The sequence below is a fragment of the Gastrolobium bilobum genome, unplaced genomic scaffold, assembly GCF_033153095.1.
Source record: "Gastrolobium bilobum isolate Gb01-03AN ecotype WA unplaced genomic scaffold, APGP_CSIRO_Gbil_v1 utg12160, whole genome shotgun sequence".
Lineage (NCBI taxonomy): Eukaryota > Viridiplantae > Streptophyta > Magnoliopsida > Fabales > Fabaceae > Gastrolobium > Gastrolobium bilobum.
In genome coordinates, this window is record NW_026898262.1 from 83,898 (window position 1) to 100,442 (window position 16,545).

The 16,545-nt window shown below is 34.9% G+C and overlaps 2 protein-coding genes across 2 annotated transcripts; both read right to left on the reverse strand.

Annotated features, from left to right (window-relative positions):
• Window positions 1-5,619: 5,619 nt before the first annotated feature.
• On the reverse strand, window positions 5,620-8,022 carry LOC133314329 (uncharacterized). Its single transcript, XM_061515799.1, has 6 exons — window positions 7,824-8,022; window positions 7,464-7,730; window positions 6,441-6,595; window positions 6,228-6,333; window positions 6,010-6,132; window positions 5,620-5,782 (listed from the first exon to the last, which is right to left on the reverse strand). Exons 1-6 carry the CDS (start codon window positions 8,013-8,015, stop codon window positions 5,645-5,647), a joined length of 981 nt encoding a protein of 326 aa, XP_061371783.1. The 5' UTR covers window positions 8,016-8,022; the 3' UTR covers window positions 5,620-5,644.
• Window positions 8,023-14,689: 6,667 nt separating this feature from the next.
• On the reverse strand, window positions 14,690-16,055 carry LOC133314325 (transcription factor bHLH96-like). Its single transcript, XM_061515793.1, has 3 exons — window positions 15,566-16,055; window positions 15,064-15,480; window positions 14,690-14,767 (listed from the first exon to the last, which is right to left on the reverse strand). Exons 1-3 carry the CDS (start codon window positions 16,037-16,039, stop codon window positions 14,690-14,692), a joined length of 969 nt encoding a protein of 322 aa, XP_061371777.1. The 5' UTR covers window positions 16,040-16,055.
• Between the last annotated feature and the right edge of the window lie 490 nt (window positions 16,056-16,545).

Sequence of the window (16,545 nt, forward strand, 5' to 3'; positions counted from 1 at the left end):
GATAAGGCCATAACATAAGGGCATATAGGTGGTAAAACGACATCGTTGTCCTATTCTAGAATTAACCCCCCACAAAAAAATAAAATGATAAATCAATTTAAATTAAATTTAAAGAGTTGAAGCATATTTTATGTATGATGGGTTTGATGTTTGTCATTTTAAATGACATACGTTACGTCGTTTTAGGAAAGAGATAGATACAAAAAATGAAAATTATGAGAGAGAAAGTGAATGATTTTTTTTAATTTAAATTTTAAATAAAAAATATTATTTTGTGTCTATCTCTTTCTTAAAATGACATAATTTTGTGTCATTTAAAATGGGCTTTTTGACCCTTTTGCCCCTCATTAATTAATTAATAACCAATTTGCCCCTGATCAAGAACTATCCACCAACCTGCCCCCTTTTAGTCGACTACCCTGCTGTTTTAGTCGAGCAAATGGTCAATCTTCAGAAAGTGGACTACCGCAAATTTAGTCGACTAAAAAATCATCTTAATCGACTACATTTTTGGGATATTTAGTCGACTAAGTAACGATATTTAGTCGACTAAATGTCGACTGAAACCCTATATTTTCCATGTTTTCGGTCTCATTTCGATTGTTGTTGTTGTGTAAACCTAAATAGCTCCCTTTGTTCATGTGTAATCCTCTCAATCCGATTGTATTTCATCCCACCATCTCTACAGACCTAATATTGTGAAATCATTGTCATTGCCCAATTCCAAACCCCAAAATCCGAACCCAAACCCCCAATTTCAGAACCCAAGTCCCAATTTCGTGAGGAAGATGAGCACAAGTCCAAACATGTATGTGACAATGATCTACTATGATGGAAAGCATTATGAAGGCCCCAATGGTGTTCAATTTGAAGGAAAAACGAAAATGTTGAAAATCAAACGGGGCACTACATACAATAAGTTAAAGGAGAGAATTCAGCAAAAATTGGGTCTGCAAGGCAGCCAATGCGTTCAACGGATGATTGCCAGGGTAGAGACAACAGTTGGTAAGGATGCTATTTACTACATTGGTAACGATATATGTGATGATGAAGATGTCGAATGTGTCATAGATGCAATTGTTGACCGAAAATTTCAAAATTTTATTGAGATATATGTTGAATTAGATTGTGGTCAATCTTCATCTGCACCCATGCATACAAGAAGTGAACCGTATTTTGGTCATGAAGAAAGAGTAGTCGATTTATCTGCACCTGCACATGTCATAAGTCAGATAACACTGCGGGAAATAGATGAGGATGAACAGGATGCCGATATGGACAGCGATGAGGACGGTGAACCTGAGAGTGTTATTCCGCTAGGTGACACGTCAGATACTAACGTAGAGGGTGATTTCAACGCTGACACAAGCTCACCATCCCCGGGTTCGCAGGTTACGAGACCACTTCGTGTTGACCCTGTTAGCAGTGGTAAGATTTGTTTTTTAAAGATTTAATTTAGCAATTATTTTTTTTGTTATGAATGGTATTGACGGTGGCATTATAATGCATCCGTAGGTTCTGAGGTCGAGCCATTTTGGAATGAAAGCTCACATTATACCTTCATTAATTGGGCCCACCCTAATGATGAGACATAGATATTGTATGGTGACGATGATGATCACGGTGGCTGGCAATTAGGGGATCATTTATATTTGTATCAGGAGTTTCGTAGCAAATCTGAAATGCAACATGCAGTCAAATTATATTGTATGAAGGCTCATCTTTGAGATAACGTTTGTTTACGGTTAACAATACAAGATGTAGCCTTTTTAAACACATGTACTGATTTGTTGTGATGTGTTATGGACGAATGTGACCTGTTCAATATTGTTTTGTGCCGTGATGATCAAATTGCTAAAAAGGTTCCATTCATAAGTTATACAATATTGAAATGGAATTAAATTCATTACACAACATAACATAGATCCAAAAAACATAACAATTCTGCATTCATTAAAAAAAGTTACATTACATCAACGACTTAAAGGAAATACATGAACAAAACATAATAACATGATGTACACCCTAAATCTACTTGTCATCCCCGTCTGTGTCCGTCTCCGAGTCGTCCTCATCTGACACATGACCTCCATCCCCTGCTGCCTCAGCTACCTGACCACCTCTTGCAAGCTCCAGACGAGCAAGCCTGTCTTCCACACCCTTAAACCTTCCCTGTATGTGTCTAAACCTTTCATTCCCTTTCTTTCTCCATTTTTTATGTGCCAGCGCCATCTTTCCTATCTTCTTTGTCATTGCATTTATGCCCTTCATGACATCACGCAGTGAAAATCCACCTTCAGGTTCAGCTATCTCCTCAACCTCAGCCACATCCTCCTCCTCCTCCTCCACCTCTGGCTCAACAATATGGTCATCTGGGGCAACATAAGGAACCTCAACCTGGGGCATACCACTAAACTCCCACACACCCGATCTCGTGTTCTTAGTAATCTTGCATTGCTCCAATAGACGCTTTCCGAACTTGCAATTATAGCCCGTGGTCTTCTTCAACAGCTCAGTCTCCATGGGAACACCAAAGTGAACCAATATCCTCTGTACCAGACAGGCGTATGGAAGATGACCCTTATGTTTGGCCTTAAACATAAACCAACAGATATAGTGCCTCCAGTTCACCATCTGAGCATGTCGGATAGCCCACATAATGGGAATGTCATGTTCCAACACCCTGGAATGATTAAAAGATCGCGGAAACAGAACGTGGGTGAGGACATAGTGTAGTATACGGGACTCCACAGAAAGCAACCCCACTGTATAGTGCAAGTGTTCCCCACGGACTCTTCTCTGCTCCTGCACGGCATCCTCTCGTACATATCCTGGAAGTACTACACCACTATCAGCGTCATACACCACAGTCTGAGAAGAGTCAAAACCATAGCCGAGTATCTCCAACCATGCAGGTGCCGTCATGATGATCTCTATTCCTCAGACCCTCGACCTCAGCTCGCCCTGTACGTAGCTGAGGTTATGGTAGAAGGCCTGCACCATAAGCTCTGAATACGGACATAGGGTCTCGGCCAACACCCTCAGATGTGCCGCCTCCAACACCCCCACAATTTCAAATCCCTCCTTATCAAAAAAGGATGTATCCAAAGATTTTGGAGCACATAACGGCCGGTTCAAATGGTCACGTACGAATGAAGCGTGGACGGCAGGGTCGTCCTCAAACAGATACCCATACGGGAGGTCAACAGTATCAGGCTCTTCGTCTTGTCGCCTTGACGAAGAAGGCCGCTCTTGCCTATGCTTGGTGCGTCTCTCAAGTGACTCATTGCCCTCATCGCTTGGTCTTCTGCGGCTCGTCATTTGTTTAGGGTACCTACAATGAAACATGTCAGCATTTAACTATATGAAACATGTCATGATGGTAATGAAAACTTGCAACATAAGGGCTGTAAACCAAAAGCAAACTTTTGCCACATACAAACTTTTCAAACAAAAAAATTCACACAATGCAAAAAAATAAACCTTAGTAGATTAGGGTTACAAAACCTACAACAAACGCTTTGATTAGAGTTCACAAATTCGGACAGCAAACAAATAAAAAAAATTCCTAAACCTAAAACACAATGCAAGTTAAGAAACCTTACCTATCCTTCAGATTTCACGATTTGGACCAAATTTGGGGGCAATCCACACGCCTAAGGGAAGGGTTTGGGGCGTTCTTCAGCTGCTTCTGCGGATTTGGGGTTTGGGTCGCCTCCTTAGTCGATTAGGTCATCATACTCCCCCTCTGCCGAATGGGGGGTTTTTTAAAAAACAAATCCGTCGACATTTAGTCGACTAAATATCGTTACTTAGTCGACTAAATATCGTTACTTAGTCGACTAAATATCCCAAAAATGTAGTCGATTAAGATAATTTTTTAGTCGACTAAATTTGCGGTAGTCCACTTTTTGAAGATTGACCATTTGCTCGACTAAAACAGCAAGGTAGTCGACTAAAAGGGGGCAGGTTGGTGGATAGTTCTTGATCAGGGGCAAATTGGTTATTAATTAATTAATGAGGGGCAAAAGGGTCAAAAAGTCATTTAAAATGCCAAACACTTTTCCCTACATATGATAGTCACAAAATACTTGACTAAATATTTTAGGTTGAGGCAATTTTCTCAATCCCACTGTTATTTCGATTCCAATCTCAATATATATATATATATATGACTTGATGTTTGTTATTTTAAATGACATAAGTTATGTCATTTTAGGAGAGAGATAGACACAAAAAACGAAAATCATGGAAGAGAGAAAATGGGTATTTTTTTTAATTTAAAATTTAAATAAAAATTTATTTTGTGTCTATCTCACTCTTAAAATGACATATATTTATGTCATTTAAAATGACAAACACTTTTTCCATATATATATATGAGTTTGGTGTTTGTCATTTTAAATGACATAAGTTATGTCATTTTAAGAGAGAGAGACACAAGAAATTAAAATCATGAGAGAGAAAGTGGGTGGTTTTTTTTAATTTAAATTTTAAATAAAAACATATTTTCTTGTGTCTATCTCTCTTTTAAAATGACATAATTTTATGTTATTTAAAATGACAAACACTTTTCTTATATATATATATATAAATGAAAATCCAAAAAAAAAAAATGTAACAAAAACCTGCTTTATGTGAAATATTTTAAAAAATAATTTTATTTATAGATGAAATATTTATTTAAAAAATTAAAAATTTTAAATTGGTTTGATATGGAGATTATTTAATATTTAATTGTATAGAAAAAAAATCTACTTAAAGATAATTGTACTTCATTGTATTTTAGTTTAAATGGTTTTTTAAATTAACATATTTATCCATTTTAGTTAAGCCATTCACCTTGTTCTAACTAAAAGATAAAGGGATTTATATATCTTATGTCATTACACAATGAAAATTTTTGTAGCAGACACAATAAAAGAGAGAGAGAGAGAGAAAGTGAGATGAGAAAAGAGAAGAAAAAAAATTGTGAATCCCACAACTTTATTGTCTATGCTGCAGAAACTTTTTTGGTGCAGTGACATAAGATATATAAACCCCTAAAGTAAATTATTACTAAAAAAAATAATTCATGTTAATGTGTTGGGAATAAAATTAAATTTATAGTTCAGTTCAAGTTTTATTTGTAATAACTCGTTTAAATAAAAATTAATTTATAAATCAAATCAAGTTACTTCCAATTTTTAATGATTCTCATGCATGGTAGGATGAATGACATAGAACACACAGGTTTGACACAAGCTTCTATAAACTCATTTGCACCTGGTTGAATTGGCCAGTCTAGTCAGGTTTTAAGACCAGTATAAGCTTAACAAGAATTTTTTCCCACTTCTCCGTCTTTTTATTCCAAGTAATTAGTTTATGCAATAGCAAAGGTAATGCCAAATGCCATTATAGGGCTGAAAAAAGTACTGCTGAGTTTCTTGGTCAATACAAAACCACAAATTGAGTTAAAATAGACATGTTATTTGTAGGAAAGAGTTGCTCGCATTCCATAAAAGCATGACCAATACTGATTCTTGGAAGCAACAGATATGCAAACTGTGATTAATCAACACATCAGTAAATCGGAAACACTGTCAGAACTTTGTACCGAAGAAGTGATCAAACTCATCGTCTATTAGTACATTAGTCTGTCGTATTACTTTTTATGCATTCTACAATCTAGGGAGTTATTTCGCAAGGGTGATAATGGTTGTCTTGCTGAATCTAGATCGTCAAAATCAATATTCCTCTCCATTGGGCTACTTGTTCTGGGACTAGACTTTCTCTTGTTTGACTGCAAAAGCCAAATAAATATAAATTATGAATATAAATATGCATACATTCAAGGAGAGATGGCTGCAGAAGATGCATATGATAACTACTAGGCAACTTAGATGGTTATATATCATCAGCATGGGAAGAGAAATGAAATGAATTTGAACATGCAATGCAACACTGGCACGCGCATATGCTGCAAGAAAACATCACATGATTTTCTTTTAAACCTTAAATCTTTCTTGCCTTGGCAGATCCACTGCTTGTATGTTTCCCCGCAGAACCAGGATGGTTATTTTCCTTGTATTGCCTCAACAACCTTTTGTTCTCCTCATCCAGTATGTTATTTTCATCAAACAGTAATTTGACCTAGGCATACCATGCTAAGTTAGATATTAATCAACAATCAAATCATCGAAAATAAATGAAATGGTCCAAAAATAAGGGGATCAGTCAATCTTTACCTCCTCCTCAGCTTTGTGAAGGTTAGTTCTTAGATGCTCCTTATCTTTTTCAAGTGACGTAACTTTGGCAACTACTGACAGAACTCTCTGAGTTGATGGCTTTAAGCTACCAAATCCATAATTCAGAAATTGGCCAAATGAGTACAACGCCTAAAGAATAACGGGAAAAGGAAGGAAAGTGGACAAGAGAATGAAGAGAAGTTGGAGGCTCACCAATTCCACATACTAAGCAACTTCTTACAGGACTCATTTTCACTATTTACTTCCAAAAATGCATATGTAGAATCATCATCTTTGCTAGTAAGAGTTGCCAAAAGAGAGTCAAGTAAATTCTTTTCCCCATGTGTGCATGCAGAGGAAGAATCGACCTTCACAAACAAAGCAAATTTCTGGGGTCAACATTGAAAACCCCTGACTAGAACTTGCAAAAGCTATTACCATTTCATGAGTAAAGGAAAAGGAAAGAAACATATGAAAATCTGAAAAAGAACATTACTTGCTAGTAGCAGAAGTTCAGTAATGCAGATGGGTAAAAAAGAACATTACGTATTAGCAGTATAACTTCATTAAAATAAAGCACATTAAAATTGTCAATTTAACAGCTGACAGAAGTCAATCTTATGGTTATCACAATGCATTATCGCCAAAAGCAGTGAGCATACGAATAATCTCAATGACTTATGTTACCAATGGAAACCAAAAGTTGATTATAAATCAATGGGATGAAACACATTTCACCTTAATGTCAATGCTTATATTTATTTGAAGCAAAAACACATCAGGAACTCCAACATACGGCGAGTGAATTAAGTTCCAAGGTCCTTCCTAGTAGCACTTTCGAGTACATTATCAATAATTAATTTACTCCAAAAGAATCAAAAGGGAGGCGCCCCTCTTGCATTTTCAAGTTTACATTAACAACTAAAAATGAAATTCCAACTAATCCACGAAACCGTTTAGTAATCAATACGACCACCACACACGGTCCACCCGAATAAAATGCATGATAGAAAGAACCACATCAATGTCCACGAGTATTCTCACCATTGCTAAAACTAAATAAAAATGAAGTCTTTACACTACCCATTGATGCACCCTTAACTAGCATTACAATATTATCCATATTATAAACCATTAACTAACTCAGATCGTTAGAAGGGAAGGCATGCATTTTGATTGTTAAAAAGGGTGGGAAAAAAAGATTCTAACAAAAATAAAAACGAAAAATATTATTACCAATTCGTGGTAATGCTTGTATTTCTTCAACTCATTCTCCAACAAAAGCAAATCCCGTTCCAACATGAGAACGCGTGATTGAGCCTCCCGTGCCCGTTCTTCAGCGTCGTTTCCGAATTCCATCAACGCTTCCCTGTCAAGATCATACAGCGCGCATTCCTTTTCCCATTTCTGGCATTGGACCAACAGATTCTCACACTCCAACGCCAGTCTCTGATTTTCCTCAACAAACTTCTTCAAAGCTTGAGCATTCATAGTCGATTCAGACTGCTCGAAAAAAAGAAGAGAAATTTCGATTACAATTTTATTTTTTTTCAAAAAAAGAACAATTATTAGAGAAAGATTGAAAAGAAGAATCACCTTGAGGCGTTCGATGAGTTGGTCTTTCTGCTTCAATTTGGGGAGTAGGGAAAGGTACTGTTCGCGGAGGCGCCATTGTGACTCTTGGGAGGCGCGAAGCTTGGTCTCTAGGGTTTGCGAAGACACAGGAATCCCCAACGAATCATCAATGGATTGTTTGATGTAATCGTCGATGTATCGAGGAAGATCCATCGTTGTAGTTGTTTAAACTCAAAGCACGAATTTCGATTAAAAAGAAAAGAAAAGGCCCAAATTCTAGGGTGTTGAAGTGAAAGTGAAAGAAACGCTGAATTGCTATGGAACTCTTTGGCAATTATCAAGAAATTGGAAACAACAAAGTGGTGTTGTGATTGTGAGGTTTGGCTCTGGTTTTGGTCGGAAAAATCAAATTATTATTTATCTGCGTCTCCTCGATTCAAATTCAATGGGCTAACCGTTGGGACAGTGTTTTTTTATTAGGTTCGAATTTGGTTTCTTAATCCAATCTTCAATCACTGGGCTATTCTCAAGAAGGCCCAATATATTGTGATGTGACTAAATCCAATCTTCAGTATGGGAACAGATACTGAAGAACCAAGGCCCATGAAATCAGTGGGCCTGTTACTGGCTTCGAGCTTTGAGACATTTATCGGACCAAAAAAGGAAAAGGTTGAGACGTGCAATTTGGAAGTTTCTCAGTTGGTTAGTTCCAAAATCAACTTTATCATGAAACAATTGCTAATTTTCATATAAAAAATAATAATAAAAAAGTTGCTCCATGCATCACCCGCTTGAGAGGAGCATTTCTTTTGTGATCTCGGATCAAATGCGCCTGATAGAGAGGGAAAGGAGGAGAGAGGAGAGAGGAGAAAGAAAGGAATCACTATATATTTTTTTCGTTTGATAGCGGTAGGAACATTTCTTCGGTTTTTAACTTTTATATATTTATTTCTTCGAGAAACTTTTGATTGAAAGAATGGAAAATTAAACTATGTCAGCAACTAGGCATATTATTACGAAAATCTTTTGTAGAACATTCTGTTTCGAAAAAAGTTTTACTTTGGGTCATTTCACTAGTTGGCTAGGAACAAAATGAAAGTGGAGGAATATTGTACTAGTCACCTGGAGGCTGTTCTGCTTTTCAAAATCTTAATGATTTGAATTTTCCATCATTTCGTTTGCGAAACTTCTTCGATGCTAGTCACAAAGATGTACTAACAACATCGTTAAAGTGAAGAATCTCCCAGTCCTAGCTACCATAGCGTTTCACACAAGGCAACAATATGTATGACTTATACACATTTTAGCCATTTCCACTCGAATCTCCATACTTTTATTTCAACAATCACTAATGTCTTGCAATTATTCCCTCCAATCCAAAGGTTAATCTTGTCACTCATTTCAACAAAGAATTCAAGTATACCAAGAAAAAAATAAATCAAAAGCATCAATTCGGGGACCCTCAAAAAGAGCATTTAAAAAATGTATTAACAAACAGTACACTCTTGTTAAGCTAGCTCATATAGCTTCTTTTCGTATATTATTGAATTCGAATGGATAATTACTGAGATATGAGTCACCCCTTGGAAAGCTTCTTACGGCAAGCTAGGTGCGCCTATATAGCTCTTAACTTTTCCCCTAAAGTGACAACAAAATATAGTGGATCTTTCATGACTTGGATGTTAAAGTTTATTGATTTGGCTATAAACGTCATGCTTGACACTTGTGTGGTTTTTTATGGATGAAGCATACACAAAAAACGTAAGGACAATATATATAGCAAGGCTTACCACAATTATCAAATATAAATATAAATTTGTATATGATCCTCTTCAACCTTAATGACCGTGATTTGTCCACACATACCCAAATTGTCCGCAGCTGCAATCGAGGACATTCTCTTCTTGTCATATTAGCATTACATATGTACTGTATTATGGCTTTATTTTTATATCCATGGGCATAGAGTAGCACATCGTATTTCATCACACTGAAAATGAAAGAAAACGATCCAAAATCTTAATTTGTTGAAATGGACGTATACCGATATGTTCTATCAAAACATGCAAATACCAAATCCGCCAATGGCACCTTTCAGAAGCAGTCGTCATTCCTCAACTATTAATTAGGAAAATATTTTGTTCTTTCTATTGAATATTGACGGCATATTTTTCATATGCCGATTTAATTTCCTATCAAATTTGGCATGAAGTGTATAATATTATAAATATAATCTATGAACTCAGCTATATAGCATCTGACATCCTTGTACCTAATGAGACTTGGATTGGTCCTTAATTACAAGTTAATTGCAACCAAAAGTACTTCTACACTTAAATAGAGTTTTTCATAAATCATAATGACATATGAAATAGCGAGTATGGTGCGATGAACTATGTATTATATTCAGCTTTTATCGTGTGTTTATATTATATATATGCCATGCCATCTAGTACCCGTTGAAAGTTATAACATCGATGGTACGAAACGCTAGACAATGATCATATAACCCGTTGAATCTTAGGCAGAGATCTGTTTCTTTGATGGGTATGTCCCATTACTTTCACTGGTCATGAAGGGCGATCGATCAAGAAAAAAGATCATTATTTTGTACCATTATTCCAAGCATACAGAACCCTCCCATTCTGTTTTTCACAATTCCAAACCGAGGCATCATTAGATACATTGCTCAATTGCGAAGCGGACAAAAGGAAAAAAGTGTTATAAAGAATATTCACACACGTGAAAGACAAAATGGAAGGTGAATATATAATTACCACTTCATTCAATGAATCGCTAAGAGTTTGTTTCAACTATTTGTAATGATTCTGCAGGGTACTTGATTATTTAGATTTCTTTTTTAGATTTCTCAAATAATTCATTAATTACTCAACTAATCTGGTTTAAGCCAGTTGGTACGACTATGAAGACAAGCTTTTTTTCATCAAATTTTTAAAACAACTGCATACAAAATCACTTCTTAAGCTGAAATAATTTCATGCTAGTTGATGCATTTGCTTGGTGGTATTATTGGATCTTATTTTGTTTCCAATTTTCTTGTCGTTGGAATTAATGACCAATGATCTATTGGTTATGAATAAGAAGTGGGTTAATAAAAAAAAGAGAAAAGGAAATTTGAAGGGATGTATGGATTTTAACAAGTCCCACATTGGACAACTAGTTCAAAGTAGGAGAGTTTATAAGCTCTCACCTCACACTATACATTTTGTGGAGGGGGAGGAGCTAGGTGGGCTTTGGTTCACCACGTGTCGCCGCCGTCTGTCCGGATCGGATCATAGGTGTGTAACAAAAATAATTTTTTGTCCAAAATTCAAAACCAAACGTTTCTACCTGTCGATTTTTTGAGCAATTTTGAATCAAACCGGTTCTTCTCTTTCGCGAACCGGTCACCGGTTGTACCTGTTCGTCGGAACAGTCACCGTTCTCCGCCGCCAGCGACGGTTAATCGTGACCAGTCAGTGTCTATTTATAGATACTGACACCTTCAGAAATTTAATCGATTTTTCTGCACTGAAACTCTGCCAGAATTTTTCTCCTTCCGGTTTGCATATTCCTGTTCATACTCCAGTGTAGTTTCCTCTGGCACTGTTTTAATGATACTCTCTTTTTGAAAAAAAAAAAAAAAAACTGTTTTACTTGGATTATGAAACAAAAATGTTTAGTATCTTAAAAGTTTAAATAAGATATTAAATAAAAATGTATACTTTTTATTTATGTCACATCTATCAAGTTAAAAATATAACATTAAAGGTGAACATTTTAATATTTGCAACCACCTTATAAAGGAATCAATAGTCCTAATAATAATGAAATTCACACGAAGCTTATTTTATTAGAAATTCACTCCATACAAAATGTTAGGTGGGTGTATATGAAGTTAATTAGTCCTACCTAGTAAGTATATATATATATATATATATATATATATATATATATATATATATATAAAAGGGTTCTAGTAATATTATAAATAAGTGAAGACAATTATATTCAAAAAATATAACTTAGTTGGCAAAACATGTTGATTAGGTGGGAAGAGAATCATAAATCGATTCTTACCAAATATATCTTTAGAGAAATACAGTTTAAACTTGTGTAGATATCCGGAGAATCGATAAAGAGCTCAGCTTACTTTCTTTTCTTTCAATTTTTTTTTTTTGAAAAAATGAGCTTGCTTTCTTTTATTTTATTTATTTTTGTATACATGGAGGGCACGAGCCCATGAGCTTGCTTTCTTTTAGTTGCAATGGAAAGTGGAAAGAGAAGCCAAGCAACAAAACTTTAATCCTAATTAACAATTTAAAGCTACTATGTGCAAAATTTGTTTTATAAAGAAAGCAAGCTCGAGTTCTTAGAATAAAAAAATATATATTGAATATTGTCATTCTTACATCATTTTTATGATTAAAAATTACTCTATTTTTTATATGCCAAAAAATAATCCACTATTTTTCAAGAGATAGTGTGTTTTTTTCTTTGGAGAATAGAGATAATGGTCTAAAGTCGAGATGTGTAGGTGTGTTCATCAACCGTTCCAAACCGATTCAAACCGCGATAACCGAACCGAAAAATCGATAACCAAATAAATCGAAAACTGAAAAATCGAAAACCGAAAAAAAACCGTAAATTTTAATTGGATTGGATCGGTTTTCTGGATTGGATCGATTTTTGGATGGGTTGATGAAAACCGATCCAATCCAAACCGATCCAATATATTAATTTCTCTCTACCTACTTGGTCTTTCTCTAATCATAGTCTAAAAATTTCTAAACCCAAGACTCATTAACCCATCAACTAAACCCAAGAAAAAATCTAATCACATTTCATCAACAAAATTTTATCTTTGTAGAACTTCATATCTCATTGCCCAAAAAATAAGATTTATGTTATAGTTTACTAATGCTTTTGTATTTAAAAGAAATAAAAATTACAAAGGCAATATATACAAAAGATGTTATTTGCAAAAAAAATCCTCCATCTGATATTTGACTTTTGTATTGGGCTGATTTGTCTTTATCTTGTAATTTCAGAACGATTTTATTGAATTGATTTTTTGGGATGTTGTTGTTAACCCCCTTAGATTACCAAAAAAAAAATTAACATTTTAAAAAAATCAAAAATCGATCCAATCCAAATCGAAAAAATTGGATTGGATCGGATCGGATTTGAAAAATAATCCAAACCGAATGGATAATTATATGATCAAACTGAAAGGATTGAATCAGATAATTTTTGCTTTCAAAACCAATTCAATCCAGATCGCGAACACCAGTTAATATCTGTATGTCGTATGAGACCTTACTCCGTGGACTGCAGATGAACTTTTGCCTTTTGAATTTTTGTGCAAATGATTGATGATTCGATCTTTGTGGAAAGAACCCACCGTATATGGAACTATATGCAAAGAATTAATATTTACATACGAAATAAATATATATATATATATATATATATATATATATATATATATATATATATAATTTCCCATCCGACATATAGATGCTTTATCCTAAAAGCTGTTTTTTTTATTAAAAAATAATTTTTTTTTGGCAATACAACAACATTAAATCTAAACAAATTAAAGGCATCGAACCATGAATTCTTGCGTGTCGTCAATTTGTTATTTCGAGAAATGCATGGATAGTGGATCGAAATTACCCACATGAGTACTAATACATGTTTGGGATCGAAAAGACTAATGTTACTGATATAAGTCAACCAAGTGCAATTAACCCAAAAACAATCTATGAAAAAAATATTTGTGATTTTAAATGATATAAAATTATGTCATTTTAAGAGAGAGACATAAAATAATATTTTTATTTAAAATTTAAATTAAAAAAATTACTCACTTTCTTTCTCCCATAATTTTGATTTTTTGTGTCTCTCTTTTAAAATAACATAACTTATGTCATTTAAAATGACTAACATTAAACTCATAATCTAATGGAAAAAAGTGTGTGTGTGTGTGTGTGTTTTTTTTTTGCAAAAGAAAAGTATATATTTTAAAGGACATAATTTATGTGTTTTTAGTAGCTTTATATTATATTTTATCAGTGAGATATAGTTATAATCTAAAAAATTACTTTTTCTTTAACTTTTAATATTATAATTATATCTTTTGGTAAGTCATAATATAAAGTTATTAAAAAGATACAAATTATGTGCGACAAATGTTAAACCCATAATCAAAACATAGGTATTTATATATGCAATGATTTACCTTATCATTAACGGTCTTTTCATTTAGATTTAAGTTATATCATGATCTGGTTGGGGCTATGCCCTATCAACCACCAAAAAAAATAAAAGTTGTATTATGATCAAAGTACGATCTGAACATATCACGCGTGCATATTTTTTTCTAGTCTAAATCATAGAGCGATATAGACAGCGGGAGAAGTCAGCTTTAGATGAGACTTATCTAAATATATATATATATATATATATATATATATATATATATATATATATATATTCGATTTTGTGAAGGAAGAGGATAAGAAAATCACAACACAAGAGAATAATAATGAAAGAGATTAAATCTCACTAAGCATGCATTTTCCCAGCTTATATATTGAAATGGACTTCTGTATTTCATTGAGACTTGTTAGGCAGTTGAATGTACACACAACCCTACGCATTTCAACAAGGATATTAAAGTCCTTTATAGCATAAATGCTGATATTAGAGGGTGGATTAGGACAAAATAAAGAACGACATATATAAACCCCCTCTAATATCGCAATGGACACAATCACAGATATCCCAAATTACTCAACAAAGAGAAGGACAGCACTTTTTTTTATTTTTTTTGTTAAATAAAGAAAATTAATATAAAGTTTAACTCAATTGAAAGCCACTTCTTATTGCACAGTACGTAATAGTTGATTCACAGCAGCAGCAATTTCATCCACCGCATTCAGCTGACACCCGTCCTCTATCTGTTCCAATCAATATTTCAAACAAAGACCCAGAAATTAAGAAAAATAGTTAATTTTTAAATCTTCAAATTAAAAGAAAACAACAAAAAAGGATGACACAAGAAATTGGGAAATCAAACTATGGTAGCTCATTTTCTGAACAGGTGGGTGAGAGTATATATTCGATCCTTATCAATATCATTTTGGAATGAGTTTAAAGTTTTAATTTCAGAATTCATTTCGAATTGAACTAATTGCGAAACGATCAACTTGAAATATTAAAAAAAAAAAAAAAAACTGCGAAAAAGGTAACTAACCTTTACACTGACTGAGTAAAGGACCATATCATCCACAGTGGTAACGTTAAGATGGAGAATGCTGAGCCTAAGACTTTGAAGCCCGACAACCATTTGCATAAGCTGGCCGGGTCGTTTCTTTGAGAGTATCTTTAAGTTGGCATGGCTATCAACCATGGTCACTTCAATGTCTGCAACGGCCAAATGTTTCTGATCCTGGTTCTGAGCCATGGTCGACGTGGCTGTGTTGTTCTGAGTTTCACGCATCGTGTACTGAGGAAACGTGAAGAACTCACCGAAGAGCGAGCCATTATTTAAGCCATTATTATTATTCTCTTGTGCTTGTTTTGTTTTCTTTTGCCCCTCCATAGACTGCAAAAGCTGCTCTAGCTCCTTCACAAAGTTAATGGCTCCTCCAACTATAGACGCTTGGTCACCCTGCGGAAAAACAATTTTAAGTTAATAATATTTAATTAATTAAAATAATTAATTAAAATATATTTTTGATTAGTTAAGAACTCACCCTTTGAACATAAGAAGAAGGCATCAGGGATCGGAGAACAGCAAGGTACTCATTCATCTGTTTTCGGCGATTGCGTTCAACCGCAATGTGTGTCATCCTCTGGTTCTCGATTTCCTCCTTGTTCTTGGCGCTCTTGGTGCTGCGACGTCGTTTACGGCGACATGTGGTGGCTTCCACGGAGGAAGGAGGAAGAGGAAGAGGAGGAGGAGGAGGAGGAGGGAAAGGTAAAGTGAGAGATTGATCAACGGTGCAGGGCTCAGGGGAAGAGTGTGAATCCCATGGGTCCTTGAACACCGAAGTAGAAGAAGAATCCCAATTTGCATTGAGACTCTGTTCAATGTTATTGTTGATAATTCCAAGGAGAAATTTCTCTTCTTCTGCTGCTGCTGCTGCTTGAAATTCCAAGGAGTATAAACAATCCTTGTAACCATATGTAAATGGATCTTGTGGGAAAACCACAGCATCTAGTGCCATTATTTGTGAATTATAAGAGTCCCCACTCTACTAGGGAGCTAGCTCTCCCTGTTGTTTTTACAAAGGAGACACAGACACTACTTTTTGTTAAAGGAAATGAAGGGAGAGAGAGAGAGAGAGAGAGAGAGAGAGAGAGAGAGAGAGAGAGAGAGGGATGAATTGAAGGGTTAATTATTAGAGGGAAAGGAACAGTTTTGGCAAAGAGAAAGAAAGAAAGAAACTTAAGACCCAAAAGCACAACCACTACATTCCCATAAGACCAAACAAACTGGCCCTTTTATTCTCGCTTTATGAAGAAAGCTCTCTGCCTTTAAAGATGATTATTCAAAGTTTCAAAGAAACAAAATGCTACAACTCACTGCACGTGAGGTTTCATCGTAGACTACTACTCACAAACTCAACCACGGGGAAACACACAGAGACACTCACAGATACAGAGAGATTCTCTTGGCACTTTGTTAATTCCTTAATTTGTAATAGTACTGGCGATGAATTAGTTTTCTTTT

Excerpts from the sequence above, each read along its gene's own strand:
- LOC133314329 (XM_061515799.1), bottom strand. The coding sequence starts at position 8,015 with ATGGATCTTCCTCGATACATCGACGATTACATCAAACAATCCATTGAT. Across the intron at positions 6,596-7,463 it reads ACAAGCATTACCACGAATTG|GTCGATTCTTCCTCTGCATG; the intron begins GTAATAATATTT and ends TTGTTTGTGAAG. Across the intron at positions 5,783-6,009 it reads CAAGCAGTGGATCTGCCAAG|TCAAACAAGAGAAAGTCTAG; the intron begins GCAAGAAAGATT and ends TGGCTTTTGCAG.
- LOC133314325 (XM_061515793.1), bottom strand. The coding sequence starts at position 16,039 with ATGGCACTAGATGCTGTGGTTTTCCCACAAGATCCATTTACATATGGT. Across the intron at positions 15,481-15,565 it reads CTTCTTCTTATGTTCAAAGG|GGTGACCAAGCGTCTATAGT; the intron begins GTGAGTTCTTAA and ends GTTTTTCCGCAG. Across the intron at positions 14,768-15,063 it reads TTTACTCAGTCAGTGTAAAG|ATAGAGGACGGGTGTCAGCT; the intron begins GTTAGTTACCTT and ends TGATTGGAACAG.